At 48.0% G+C, this 15,330-nt stretch overlaps 1 protein-coding gene across 2 annotated transcripts in view; it reads left to right on the plus strand.

Moving 5' to 3' along the window:
• Window positions 1-15,330, plus strand: part of PHC2 (polyhomeotic homolog 2) — a 103,346-nt gene that overhangs the window by 69,388 nt on the left and 18,628 nt on the right. The window contains exons 8-9 of one of the 2 annotated variants that reach the window (XM_082863616.1): window positions 5,786-6,204; window positions 6,475-6,640. In XM_082863616.1, the coding sequence (XP_082719742.1) occupies window positions 5,786-6,204; window positions 6,475-6,640 (585 nt within the window). Of the gene's footprint in view, window positions 1-5,785; window positions 6,205-6,474; window positions 6,641-10,979; window positions 11,097-15,330 lie in introns of those variants that run through there. The other variant, XM_082863617.1, reaches the window with a different exon arrangement.

Below are 15,330 nucleotides of genomic sequence, written 5' to 3' on the forward strand. Positions count from 1 at the left end.
TGGCATCATTTAGACCCACCCATCATTTTGCCTCTTCTCTGGCTGCTCCTGCATAGTCGTCCCGGGTTCAGCTGTACAGGATGCCCTGTGGGTCCTTGAAAGCACTGGGGTATACAATGCCTCCAAGTCTTCCCACATGCTCTTCCTTTCAGCATCTCCTGAACTCTGAGTCATGCTAAACACTTACTTCCTCTGGGAAGCCTTCTCTGCTTTCCTTCCCAAGCTGAATCCCCTTTTCTGTGTTCTCAGTAGTCTGTGCTTATCTCCTGTCATAACATTTACCACGTTATACCGAGAGTGTCTGTTTTCCAGCTATCTCTTTGACCAAACTGTAACCTATTCTAGGGACCATGTTTTAGCCAGCACCAAACATGGTATTTGGTCTATAGTAGGTACTTAGTAATGTTTGTTGAGTGAATGAATGGTTGAAAGTATCTCTTCACTTAACTCTCTAAACCTTGAAGAGTAGTGGGTTGTAAAAAGTTATGCCATTCCTCTCTCACAGGCACCCTCCTCTCACCCATGGTCCAGGTGACTCCAAACTCTAGTCAAGTATTGCAGATCAGAGAAAAATAAGTGTTTGAGCAAACTTCCAGACTACAACTGGGATGCTTGCAGCTCCCATGTACTTTGAGACAAGAGTCCCAGCATTTCTGGACAGTGAGCTGCTTCCTGCACCTGTGAGGACTTGGGATCAACCGAGATCCATTACTGATCACAAGTTCTGGCAGCGGATGCAGCGAAGGGGGCGTGCCAGTAAGCCGTCACAGCCAGCCATCCTGCATGGGGGCCTTAATCCTCTTGTTGCTAACAACCAACTGTTTGGGGAACAGTGAATTGGTCTCTTCAGATTCTAAGGAGGCCGTCAAGGTTAGAGCACCAGATGGGAAGATGAGCATTGCCTGGAGTCTCTCCTTTTAACTGGGCCCTAATTTGTTGAGGCCCTAGGCCTGCCCCTCCTCTGCTCCCTGACAGAAAGGGCTGATGAGGCCTTCCAAAGCCGTGGCTGAGGTCCCATGGAACCAACCCTTTGTTCCTTAGAAGCAGTGAGCTTTCCAGCTGCAGGGGATGGGGGGCCAAAATAGATACAAGCGAGCAATGAAGCTACTGGGCTGTAGGAAAAACTAAAGGCCCAGAGTGATTTCTGTGCATTCATATTTCATAAACCGATATGCCCCATCCTAGCTGTAGCGAAGAGGGATGTGGCCTCCTCTGGTATTGTGGCTTCAGGGGGAAGTGCCCACCTTCACCAGCCCACGCTGAGCCGGGAGGGCGTGGGAGAGGGAGGAGAATCCATTGATCTCACCAGGATCAGCAGCAGACAGTTGCTATGCATCCGCAGACGTAGATGATTATGTTGGACAATGTGGAAGGGAAAAGAAGCATTAAAAACCCAGTTCAATTAAAGCACATCTTTTAAGTTTAAAAAAAAAAACGTAAAACAAGTCTTTAACTCAAAAAGCATCTAGTCTGGTCGGATAGATAGGAAATAAACTCATAAGAGCATAAAAGTATTCCAGTTTAAGACACCACTGATTGTAAGACACACCATTATTTTTTTAACTCTAAGAAAGAAAAGCACTACCAATTAAACCAACATCATCAACTGTAATATGCATCCCAACTCAAAAGATGTTAAAGTGGAGGTGGGGGGCTAAGAATCGATTTTTAAGAATCAATGAAATACATATACAAGATAGTACATGTTAAATCACAAATGAATCAAAGAAACAAAGTGTTCAGGACTTCTGAGGGAAAACCCATAATTGAGGGTTAAGGCAAAGAGAGAAAACACGAGCTGAGCCTGGGCCAAAGAAGCTTATGCTTTACTGAGATCACTGAAGTGGAAGGAGGGCATTCCAGAAAACGGAAGCACTGAAATCAAAGCCAAAAAGGCATGGGGGGAGTGATGTTGTACAGACAATGAGCAGAGAAGTTAGGGTGGGTGAAGGTGAGGGCAGGAAGGTGGTGAGCAGAGGTTGGACAGGAGGAGAGCCTTCAATAAACCAGAGTGCTGATAAACCCAAAATGGCCGGGCTTCCCTGGTGGCGCAATGGTTGGGGGTCCGCCTGCCAGTGCAGGGGACGCGGGTTCGTGCCCCAGTCCGGGAAGATCCCACATGCCGTGGAGGAGCTAGGCCCGTGAGCCATGGCCGCTGAGCCTGCGCGTTCGGAGCCTGTGCTCCGCAACGGGAGAGGCCACAACAGTGAGAGGCCCGCGTACCACAAAAAAAACAAAATGGCCTGTGGGGTTACCCACATTTCATCCATATTCTGACTCTGAAGAGGAAAAGTTCTGCGGGACAAAGAAGCTGGAGTCCCACCGTGTTGTCATTCATTCGTTCAGCAACACTGATTGAGCATCTACTAAACTCCAGGCACTTTGGAGGAAACAAATCCTAACTTCTGCCTATCAAGGGGAGATAAGTCATCTACTGAGATAACTATGAGGTATAGGTATCATCATTAGTCCCACTTTAAAGCTGATGGCACAGAGGTTCAGGGAGGTCCAGTGACTTGCCCAGCCTCCCACAGGAGGACAGGGACGATGAGAATTTGATTTATGGCCTTCTAGACAGTATGAGACAAGGCACAAACTTCCGTACAGGGGACAGTGGACAGAAAAGATCGCTTGGATCAAAGAAATAATAAAAATTGAAAGGTTAGTTTATGTTGTAAGAAGATCTTGAATGTCAGGATCTTTAGGTAACCTCAGATAAAGGAGAGTCCCTGATGGCTTTTAATCAGGGCTCAGATCTGTGCACTAGGAAGGTTCATTTGTGATCTATCTACAAGGTGGATTATAGAGAGAAGAAACAGGAATCAGACCAATTAGAAAGCTATTACAACACTTTGAATGAAAGGAATTTGACCCAGGATAATGTCTGAGTTAAATCATGGTCTTGGTTTTTTAGTAACCTTGAAAGGTTAAGGATGTACACTCCCCTCAAAATAATACCCTGGGGTCCTTGATCTGTGAACTTATCGAAGCCGTCATGAACTTTGTTTCCAGCCTTGGCATATACTAGCATCATTTGTTCTAAAACAATGGCCTTAGGGTTTCCACATGCAGCACGGGGTCGGGGAGAGTGTGGGACAGAGAGGAGGTCCCAGGATCGAGGGCCGCGAAGCCAACAGTTGCCTCTCCCAATCTTGGTAAACAAAGGTGTACTGCGCTTAACTACACTCTTTATGGTCTATAGATCTAGACCCTTCTTCTCTAACCTTCCCTTTTCCACCTTATAAATCCTGAATTTTAAACTCTTTTCCTATGGTAGCCACCCCCATCAGATTGTATAATCGCTAGTCCAAACCTCTTGTCTCACAGTTAAAACCCCGAAGCCCTGGGAAGGAAAAGGACCCGTCTCAGGCCACACGGCCAGTGGATAGCGGGACAAGCCTCTGACTCTCCTAGCCTCTCTGAGCTGCACCATCTCCAGCTCTCAGCTCAGACCGGCATCCCCTAGAGGGACTCTGTTCCCCCGGCAGGAATGAATGGTTTTGTAACAAGGGAGAACAAGTTTTACTTGTGTCTTCAGTGACGCTGCCCATCATTCCGCAGAACTTTTTAGCCTCTAGAGACTAGCCAGGCACTTCGTGGCATCTGCGGTATCTCTCCAGTGTCCTAACAACGGTCATCTTAAAAATCCCTGATTATTAAGTTTGCCTGACTAACAATCTTGGCCTGATTGTTAAGTTTGAGCTATTCAAGCTGAAATTAGGGGACAAGGCTCAGGGTGAGGTCAGGGGCGATTCGTAATCACCAAATGCCTGCCGGCAATTCCCATTTGGACATTCTACCATCACCTCAAGCCCCACACATTTCTCTCAAAACGTCATGGCCGTCCGTGTTTCCCCCTCCCATCTTTCCCTGTCATCCAGGTTACAGCCCGTGGGCCAACCATACTCCCTCCTCTGCCTACAGCAGTCAGTCACCAAGGACCATTTTGTTTCTCCTTACCACCTCATTTCTGTCCTCTCCTTTCCATTCTTATTGGCATTCTGCTTGGAACTCTGTGTTGGGTTGTGATGAGATAGTTGGAAACTTGCTTGTAAATGGACAGAATTCAAGAAAAAAGGTACCTCCCCTAACTCTGTTTGAAATCTGCTTACTTTGCACCTGTGTCACAGGATCCTTTTTAAATGTTAGCTCAGGACCCAGAATTTGCATTCCCCTCATTGACTGGGAGCCTTTGGTTGTAAAAATCCATTTGTGAGCCTCCAGCTGTGGCCCTCTGTGCTTTTGCACGGCACAACATCTCTCTGCCGGCCCTCCAGCTGTGGGAGTCCCTGCAGAGGACAGCTTTTAGGCAGGACAGATTCAGCTGAGCAGTCCTCATGCTAAGCGGGCCTGGATGCCACTAGGCAGAGAGTGAGTGGCTTGAGGACAGTCAGTCTCTGAGCTGAATTTCCTGAGCCCCTTCTGTCTATAAGGCATGAGCTGGACACAGGAGGGATAACTAAAAAGTATAAGGATCCTCACCTCAAAAAGCTAGCCTGGTTAAAATGGAAGAAGAAAGGACAAGCAGCAAACGGCAACACATGAATTCCAGTTCAGGACAATATGTTTGTTTATTTATTTATTTATTTATTTTATATATATATATATATATATATTTTTTTTTTTTTTTTTTTTTTTTTTTTTTTTGCGGTACGCGGGCCTCTCACTGCTGTGGCCTCTCCCGTTGCGGAGCACAGGCTCCGGATACACAGGCTCAGCGGCCATGGCTCACAGGCCCAGACGCTCTGTGTAGCATGTGGGATCCTCCCAGCCCGGGGCACGAACCCGTGTCCCCTGCATCGGCAGGCGGACTCTCAACCACTGCGCCACCAGGAAAGCGCTGTTTGTTTATTTATTTAGCCCCCATCTAATATTAGGCATCATGCAAGGTTCTGGATAAAGAGATATGTGATCGTTTCTGATCATGAGGGGTTCACGATCTGGAAGGGAAGACAGCCAAGAAACAATTATAATCCATTGCGAGACACGTCATTATGGTAGAGGTGAGCCCAGGATACTCAGAACCTAAGCCAAGGCTGAAGTAATCATTTTACTTATCTGATTGAATATATGAATTAAATGACTGACGATGACCATGGGCCAGGCACTGTGCTGTGCACATTATGTCATTTTTTTCTCGTTTTATTCGCACAGCATTTTTCTTCTTTCATCCTTACAACTTTCTGGGCAAGAACTATTTTTGTTTCTGGTTCTCAGACAAGGCAGCTGAGGCCTAGAGAGGTTAAGCAGCTAGCCCAAGGTCCCCCACTGGGTAACAGAAGGAACCAGTGGTCCATCCCAGGCTGCCACCCCACAGAGCCTGAGGACTGTGTGTGCAACTGGCACTCCCTGGAAGGGGCCCAGACTGAGCAGCCGTAGGGTGAATAAGATCCAGCCTTACAGAGCTGGGCTGGGCGATGGGAGCCTGCACCTGTCGCAGGCCCAGAGAAAAGCGAGTGAAGGGCGTGGAGGAGAGAGAACATAGCACACTGCAGAATCCAGTGTTTCTCTTAGCCGCTGGAATGATCAAAGAAGGCTTCACAGAGAAGGTGAGCTTTGCATTGGTCTTTGAGGGACAGCCAAGGGCCCAATGTTTCGGCATAGGAAGAAAACAGAGAGAGAAGGCCAGGCCATGGCAATGGTCCGGCCAGGCTCTAGGTGAAAGAGGAAAGAGATGAAAGCAAGAACACCGAGTTTGGAAAGCCTTCTTTATGTGGATGTGGGAGGGGGCACAGCAGAAGGTGAGACCGAGCCATGCCACCTAACCTGGCCTCCCCCTCTTCAGCCTATGCTCAGCTGCAGCCACACCAGCTGCTCTCCCAGCCGTCCTCAAAGCACCTGCAGCCCCAGTTTGGGATCCAGCAGCAGCAACAGCAAGCATCACAACAGCCGCCGCCACCCCAGCCATCACGGCCAGCGCTCCAAGCCCCGTCCCACCCCCAGCTGGCCTCGGTCCCTCCAAGCCTGGCCCTGCAGCCCGGCCCCGAAGCCCATGCCATGCCACTAGGCCCAGTCCCATCCACCCTGCCTCTCCAGTGTCCCGCTGCCAACCTGCACAAGCCTGGCAGCACTCAGCAGTGCCACCCTCCCACGCCAGATGTCGAGCCTCACAATGGATACCCTGAGGGCCTGTCTCACACCCCTCAACACAGGTTCCAGCATGCCTCGGCTGTCATCTTACAACTGCAACCTGCTTCGCCAGTGGTGAGTAAGCCGAGCCCGAGGTCCAGGGAACAAAGCGGGAGGACACGGCTCAGGCAATCCCGCGGCCCCCATTTGGATGTGTGTCTGGGTGGGCTGAGTGTCGAAGTCCTCTCTGAGTAGTCCAAGAAAGAAAAGGGGCCTCTCCCTAATTTGGGGCTAGCTGAATCTTAATGTCCTTGCCTTCTACCCAAGCTCCATGGAAACGGGGGACGTGTCCAGGAATGTAGAGGCAATTCACGAGAAGATCATCTCTGTCCTGTCCTTTAACAGCCCCAGCAGTGCACCCCCGATGACTGGAAGGAAGTGGTACCTAGAGAGAAGAGTGGGCCTGAGACTCGGTCTGGCCCACCACTGCATCAGCAAGCCATCGTCACTGCCATGCCAGGTGGCCTGCCTGTACCCAAGAGCCCGAACATCCAGCAGTCCCCAGCTCATGGTATGAAGTGTAGCGGGGCCCTCGGGGGAGGGGAGAGCATTGTCTTCCTTGCCACCCCCTGGCACATCTCACTTGGGCATCTAGAATGGGAGGGAAACTACTCCAAGCCCCAAGAAGCAAGAAAGAAGCTGGGTAGGTGGAAACAGAGAGAGGATTGAGAAGATGACGTAAGGACAAAGAAAGGGGACCCAGAAGGCATAAAGGAGAAAGAAAAGGAGAATTGAAAGTTCTAGATGAGGCTTCCCTGTCATTGCTGTCAGGTGTACCTGCATATCCGTATGCCGGGTTGAGAGTTCCCCCAGGGATCCAGTTGTCTCAGTCCTCTGCTCTGCTTGGTATGAGAGTGCGTTCTTGAATTTGGCAATATGACAAGGTGGCTGCGTAGTGCAGAGATGAGGGAAACGCTTAGGGGGAGCTAGGAGGGGCTTCAGCTCACGGAAAGCATCTTTGTAGGAACGGTGCTCAGCTCTGGGATCCCCACCTTCTGTCTGTGAGTGCTCAGTGACAGGCGGGCTTCTCCTAGACCCGGGTTTTAGGAGACTCTGCTGACCCCTCTACCCTGACGAGAGAATCACAGCAGTACCTCTGCCTCCCCAGTGATCCCTTCGCTTTCCTTTCCTTCTCTGCCAGTGTGCACAGCAATCTTGGCCCAGATCTCAGAGACATTCTGGGCCATGGGCTGCCTACAACTCAGGGAGGCAGTTCCATCATTGGACTAAATGTGTGCTGGGAGTGGGGTGGGGAGAGCCAAGAGAAAAGGGGTTTGGAAAACAGAAGAAGGAGGAATGAGAAGAAAAGTACTTTGGGACAAAGTAGTTATAAATGTCCTATAAGGAATGGAGGGTGGACTCAAGGAAAAGGAAAGCAAAGGAATATGAAGAAAAAAACATTAGAAAAATTAAAAGACAGCAAGGAGGTCAGCATTCTCTTGGCAAACTTGCAATGATAAGGAGCTCACCATTTTGAAAAGCAGCCCATTCCATTGTAGGATTGCTCTAATTATCAGAAAGTTGCTCTTCAAATTAAGCCAAAATCTGCTCTTGTGGAACTCCCACCACTGGCTGTGATTCTGTCTTGTGGATTGTCCATCTCCTACAGTGTGTATAGACAGTTATCATGTCTCTTTCCTCTCCCCCATTAAAAAAAGAGAAAATCTCCAGGCTAAATATCTGAGATTTATTTCATTTTCTACCTATCACACATCCAGACCTCCCATTCCCACCGTGCTGATCATTCTTGTCTAGCTACATTCTACCTCTCCACTAATTCCCTTAAAATGTGATCCCCAAAATGAAGCACATTAATTCCAAATACAAAAAGGCGCTAGTCACCCTAGGTTGGCACCTAGACTTAGCTTTATAAGCCCTTCAAGGGACAGATCTGCATGGTATAGTAGAGAGGAGCTAAAATTCGTTGAACACCTATGTGCCAAGTTCTGCTCTAAGTTTTCCTTTACTCATTCATGATAACCCTGAGAGATAAATATTATTGGCCCCATTATTTAGAGGAGGAAACAAAAGCTTGAAGAGGCTTCAGTTCACACAGCTATGAAAGGGCAGCACCATGATTCTGGCTCCAGGGGTAATTCCCTTACCTGCCTTCAGCAGGACATTGCACCTATGGCCCCACGTTAACTCCCCTGACCCAGGGGAATGATACCCTTAGTTCACCGAGCACTGTGTCACCTGAATTCCAGAGGGCTTGGGTTTGGTTTTTGTTTCTGTCTTTGTTTTTGTGGTTTCTTTTTACATGGATTGCTATCACTTCAGGTCTCCTCCATCTCAAACTTGTACAATTTATATTGTGAGCCAAAACATGATTAATTATATCTGTTAAACGTTATCTTGTGAATTTAGCTCACAGTTCCAGGCTAGCCAGAAAATGGTAACGGTTAACAGCTAACATTTAATGAGTCCTCTCTACCAGCTTTACATGCATTTCCTCATTTAATCCTGACAGTAACCCTCTGAAGCAGGAACTTTTATCATGCCCATTTTAAAGATAAGAAAACTGAGGCACAGCAAGAATAAGTGGTGGGGCAGGAATGTTTTATATCTGAATTTGTCACTCATTTTACTAACTCCTCTGCTTAACTTTGCCATCCGTAAATTATATAGCGTGTTTTCTTTGTCTTTAACCAATTTGCTGATAGAAATATTGAATAGGACCTGACTGAAGACACATCCCCTGTCTGCAGGTTGGTGATAATCAACAGCCTTTGTTCAAGTATTTGTTATCCAACAACCTCTGAATGAACTGACATTTGCCTCCCTTTCTTCATCTTGTCTAGAAAGCTCTCAAAAATCTCTTTCTGAAATCTAATCTAGATGATACACATATAACAAAGCATCTTGCTCCTGAGGTTCTATCTCATGAGAAAAGTAAGTTTTGCACAGTGGAAACAGTTGTCAACCACCCAAGATTTAAATATTCATTCTGTATATGTTTGAATGCCTGCTCTGTGCAAAGTACTGTGGGGTGGGAGGTAATAAATGCATAGAGAAATAAGGTCTGTACCCTACCTTCAAGGAGCTTAAAGTCCTCTGGGAAAGAAGTGCACAGGAAAAAAATACAGTAAAAACTAAGATATGATAAATGGCATAGAACGATTATGGGTAAATGCTTTAAAAGGTAAGAGAGAAAAGTTACTGCCAAGTAGAGATTATCAGGATAGATTGCACGGAGGAAGTGGCATTGTTCTAGAGCGAGGGTTGGCAAACTACATCCCGAGGGCCAAATTCATCACATCACCAGTTTCTGTACAGCCCACAAGCTAATAATGGTTTTTACATTAAAAAAAATTTTTAAGACTCAAAAAAAGAATATTTTGTGATACAAGAAAATTATACGAAATCCGAATTTCTGTGTCCATAAATAAAGTTTTATTGGCACACAGCCACATTCATTCAGGTAGTGTCGTCTGTGGCTGCTTTCCTGCTGCAACAGCAGAGTTGAGTAGTTGCAACAGAGACCACATGGCCTGCCAAGTCTAAAATATTTACTATCTGGTCTTTTATAGAAAAAGTTTGCCAGCCACTGTTCTTGGGTCTAGACCATGAAGGATAGGTAGGACCTGGACATGTGGCATTGGGGAGAAGGGACTAGTGACGTAAAGGAAGGGAGGCAGGAGTGTAGGCATGTTTGGGGGACAGAGAGGCCGAGCATTCATAGAACAAAATGTAAGTCTAAGAAATGCAAAGGCAGAAAGGGGGAGGAAATGTGCATATTAATGAAAGAAGGCTTTGAAAATTTGAAAAATGGGGTGGGGGGAACGAGGGAAAGAGAAAGGGAGCAAACTAAACGATCGGGGAATATAAAATAAATGTAAAATGTGGAAACAAAGGTAAAGGGATGAGGCCTGAGGGGAAAGGGTTGGGGATATGAATGCTAAGAAAGGTAAGAATATGAGAAAATGTTGGAAATAGAAGTCAAGCATGGAGAGAGAAATTCGGGGCAAGTATTCAGAATAAAGCCTGGGGGATGGGGGTGCAGTGAGACTTGTGAGTCTCACAAGCTCTAGTATATCTACTGAATGAAGGTGCTTTCCCGACAGTTCAGTTTAATCCAGCGTGGTTTAGGAAGAGAAGTAACATTTATTGGGCTCCAACTGTGTGCCGGGCACTGCAGGCAATTTGTATAAATGCCCTCAGTTAGCCTGCACAGTAAACCTAAAGAGAAGGCATTAGCCCCGTTTATGGAGGTGTAACTGGGTCACTTTGGTCATTACTTAACTTCTCTGATCCTCAGTTCCCAGTGGGGAGGATAACGACTACTTGTGGGGTTATTGTGAACACTGAGAGGAAGTGCGTGCATGTACGGCTTGACACATATTCAACACTCAATTACTGCTAGTCGTTATTCTTCCTGCCTCCGACTTGGCCAGGCGGGAGTCCACCACCGCACGGGGGACTTTTGACGGGGCGAGAGCGGACATTGGCGTGGCGCGGCGCCCGCCTCCTTAAACAGAAGCCTTACGTACCTAACCGGCCGCCAGCACCCCTGCGCCTTCCGGAGGGCGCGGGGCGGGGCCGGCGCGGCCGCACAAAGGAAGCGCGCGGCCCGGCTTCCGCGCCGGCGCCCCGCCTCCCTGAGGCCCCGCCCCGCGCGCCCATGCCCCGCCCCCGCCTCGCCCCGCCCCCGGCGGAGGCGGCCGCGGGAGCCCTGCCGGGACGCGCCGCATTGTCTCCGCGGCGGCTGCAGCCCTCGAGCGCCCGCCGCGCGCGCGCGCAATCCGCCGCCGCCCGCACCCCCGCCCCGGCCTCGCGCCCCCGCCGCCCTTTGTGGACGCCGGCCCGGCCGGTACGGTCGGATGCGCCGCGGCAGCCCCGGGCCCCGGCTCGGAGGCTCGCGGCGGAGAGGAGGCGGCCCGCCCGGGCCCGGGACCCCGCGCGAGGCGGCGCCCGGCCGAGGGGTTGCGTAGGCCCCGCCCGGCCAGGCCCAGCCGGGCCCTGGACAGGTCAGTGCCCGTGGCGGGGGAGGGGTTCTCGCCAGGAGGGGTACCGCGGCCCGCTCTCGTCGCACTGGACACCGGGCACCGCCCTCCGGTGCCACTCCCGGCCCGGGCCTACTCGGCTGCCAGGCCGTGCCAGCCCGCGATTCTCGCCCTCCCGACGCCGGGGAGGTGTCCTGCGCCTCCCCCCTCGTCGGGGACCCTGCCTGCCCCGCACTTCCCCGGCAGCCGCTGTGTCACCTTCGGCATGCCAGACGCTTCCGTGTGTCCCCGCACACCCCCACCCCGGCCTCGGGCCTCCGGGGCGGCGCTTTACCGGGGATGGACGGTCCGCTTAGGGACAGGGCTGCTGGCATCCGCTGTACCCTCTGGGTAGGGGACTGCCTATCTTGGAGGCCTGCGGCTTAGCTGGAGAGTTTTGTTTTTAATCTAGTTCAGTCTCACGAAGCTTTTAATTGGATGGAAAGGCACAAGCTGTTCTGTGTCTATCCTCTCTTCCATTTTTAGAAGAGCGTTTTCTCTCCTTCCCGTGCCAAATGAAGGCATATTGTATTGTTGATTCTTTACATTAAAATCGGGACTTGTGAGATTCTTTATTTAAATTGAAGTCCAGAGAGAGGGAAATAATTTGCCCAAGATCAAGTTGCAAACCAATGGTGAACCTACAGTGTGAACTCGTAGTCCCCAGCTCCTGTATTGTTGGATACCAGTTTGTGCCAGTGATACCCCGGCCGTCCCAATCCTCCCCATCCCTCCCATTTCACTGACATACTTTCAGTTCTGATCAACTTTCTTTTCCTTCTTGCTCCATACCTAGAATGTTGACTTTCTTCCCATGCTGCCTACAGAGACACGTTCTTTTATTCTTTTTCCTGCTAAACAACTTAGTGACAGCTCTCCCCTTAGATATCTCCCATCCTAGATCTTTAATCCCCTTCCATTAGCATATTGGACCCAGAGGATCCCTTGTTGTGAAATAAGCTACCGACCTAAATCCACCATATGTCCCCAATTTTTCTAGGACAACCCCAATTTAAAATATTCTATCACGTTGTCTATCAACCAAGTGTCTCGATTTTTGGTTTAGAAAATAATGTCATTTTAACCATATCAGGCCCTGCTGTCCTGGCCTTTTCCAGCCATTTGGCTCTGGGGCATAACTAGGTAATCCAATTATCATTCACCTGGGATTTTTCATCCCCCCCCACCCCCGAGTCAACCCAAATGTTGGAACTGCTAGGATTTCTAGATGAGTCTGAAAATTGCAGGCTAATGAGGCAAGGAGATTCCTTCTTGCTCCTATATGTCTGCCCCCGCTGCCCTCCCCATTTTTTATTCCAGTAGAGGGCCTCAGACCTGTGGCAGCGTCTATTGATTAGGGCTTAAGTTGAGGTCACATGGGATGCAGGGCTTCATATCATGTTGACTCCAGAATAGAAAGAAAGAAACTTACTGTGTTGGTTACAGGGCAGGAGATTCTGTCTTGGATCTTAAGATACCTGCACAGCTAAGTAGTTTTGGTTCCACTCAGATTTCACACGCCTTCATTAGGCTCCTGCCTCGTGTAAAGCATGATCCTAGGCACTGTGGAGAATATAAAAGTGATTTTCTCACTTAGCCCCCAACATCTGGATCTATATCTGGAAATAGCCACATTTTTGAATCAGCTGATGCAGTGTGTCCCACTGTTTCTTTACCTAAGTTCCAGCCCCGGCAAGGCGGGAACCAGAGCCTCTGGCTTGGCTCCTTCACAGGGGCTGGCTTCTTCAGAGGGCCCAGCAGATGGGTAGTGATGCTCGTGTGGCACCTGCCCTTTCCAGGCACTCTTATCACGTGAGCTCTGCCTCTCAGCCCACCCAAGATCTGTTAACCAGGCTTGTCCATACACATCGGGAAGAATAGATGCCTTTTTTCTCCAGCGTTAATCTTGCCACTTTTCTGTTGTTCTTGAGTTGGCTTTCTCAGTTGTCCAACTGCATTTTTGTGAGAGGTAGCTCCTGTTTTCATCGCCTTCTCCTCCCCCCCACCCCTTTTAAGCTGTTGTTTTATTAATAGGTGGCACGTAGGTACGTAATGAATGTTGGTATTTTATCATGCACTCACCTCCCAGCCCTGTCCACTTCTCTTCCAGGTCCTGGCTTAATTTCGAATTTACCTTTGTCAGATGCACTCAACATATATTATTTCCACTTCCTCAAAGTAAGGAGGAAACTCCAGCTCTTCTTCCTTCTGTCCCAGTAATGATTCTCCTGGCTGTAGGTCTCTTCAGCCATTGTTCCTCTGCATTTCAATGGAGGATAACCTTTTAGGAAGGTGTTGTTATGCTTGCCTCTCCAGACATACCTCCTCTGTCACTGACCTTCTAGTCTGAGCTGACTGACCCTGAGACTTCTCTTCCTGCTACCAAGGCCCCTTCCCCCATCTGTGACCCTGTGCCTGTGCCTTGCTCTGGCTCAGCCCCAGGATCCACTCTTTTTCAGACCACATCCTTTTTCCTGCCTTACTCATTTCCTGTCTCAGATACTTTGGATCCCTTGGATCTTTCAGTGGGAAAGAGAAAAAGAGGAATAGATAGACGATTTTATAAAATTGACCTGTTCTTGCCTCTGGCCTTGCATGCTCTAACTTAGGCCATCCCCTCCCTAGGTTTTCTTGTTTTAGGGGGGAAAAAAATGACTGCTATCTCAGAATTAAGAACCTTTACCTGAGGTTTTGAGTGTCTTTTTATCTCTTTGTGAATGTGTGAAGAGGATGACTCAACTGCCTTAGACGCTTCCTCTGAGTCTCTGCCCTCCTTTGGGCTTTAGGCCTCACACTAGGCATTCGGTAACTATTTGCTGAATTAAGTTCACCCCCTTCCTATCAAAGTCCTTCACTTTGAGCTAGCATGGATCAGTAAACCAACATAAAATTTAAGTTGAAAAAACTAGGGAGTAGGATGGTGGCTCCCATTCTGGTAACGCTGCCCCGTGTTAGTGTGACACTCACCGAGGGTTTTTTCTTCCTCTCAGTCAGTCCAAGTTTATATTAAAGTTCTCCCAGCTGTGCGGTGCCGTTTACTCTCCAGACAGATTTGGTCCCATCCTGAAAAAGATTCTCTCCTGAAAAGATACATCTACTAGAGTTGAGAGTAGGGAAATGAGACACCTTCATAGAAGCATAGTTTCTCTTTTATTCCCTTTCTTTTGTGCCATTTTGCAACTGGAAGATGAAGATGATGATTTTCTGTGGTCCGGAGGAATCTCACAAAAGTGGTTGTAGAGATTCTTTTGTGTTTTCCACCCCCGTGGAAAAGCAGGGTGAGGACTGGCTGCCTTATGCAATCTACTCTCATGAGGCCTTTGTACCAGTAACAGAAATGACTGTCTGCAGTGACTTAGCACCTTGTCTGGTGGAAATCAAAGCTGGGACTACCCCTCAAGGTAGAGGTATGAACATATACTGATTTATGTTTTCAGTGTTTTTATGGCATGCTTTAAACTACAGTGTGAGTCACCAGTTAAAAAGACTCTGAGTATGTGTTCTGTTAAAATGTTTAAAGTAGGCCTGTTCAAGATAACTTGAATTACTTATTCACAATCCAAATAGATGCAGGTTTCATTTTAAGCATTGACTTATTTAAAAATTTCAATTTGAGTTTAGCTACATCAGAACACTGATTTGATGCTTGCAAAGAAACTCTGAAACAAACCATCTTTAATTCAACTTTATGACATTTTGGAATTGTTAGGAAAATAATCAACCATTTATTTATCCAAGACAACAGTCTTACAGATTCAGGGCTTTTTTCCCCCATCAATAACAAAAGTAGAATATAATTGCCATGGTCAAGAAATGGTTGTGGTTTTTTTCGGCCCCGCCCCAAGACATGCGGGATCTTAGTTCCCCAGCCAGGAATTGAACATGCGCCTCCTGCATTGGAAGCTCCGTGTCTCAACCACTGGGCCACCAGGGAAGTCCCGAGATGGGCTCTTTTATAGTTAATCGAGTTTTACAGTTAAGAGTGATTAGTTTTTGAAGGTATAAAATATAGTAAGAAACATAGCATATAATTTAAATAATAAATTGTTGCTATGTGATTCATTGTAAGACCATCTAGGTCAGCATAATAAACTTAATGGTTTGTTGTTCTTTTTCCTTCCCCTTCCAAATTTATTTATAGTTAGTGAAAAGGGATGTGCTTTCCTATATTTGAAATTTCCAAATGATTTTTTTAGTTAAATCCAAAAGAGAACATTCT

This window comes from Leucopleurus acutus, assembly GCF_964270905.1.
Source record: "Leucopleurus acutus genome assembly, chromosome: 2".
NCBI lineage: Eukaryota > Metazoa > Chordata > Mammalia > Artiodactyla > Delphinidae > Leucopleurus > Leucopleurus acutus.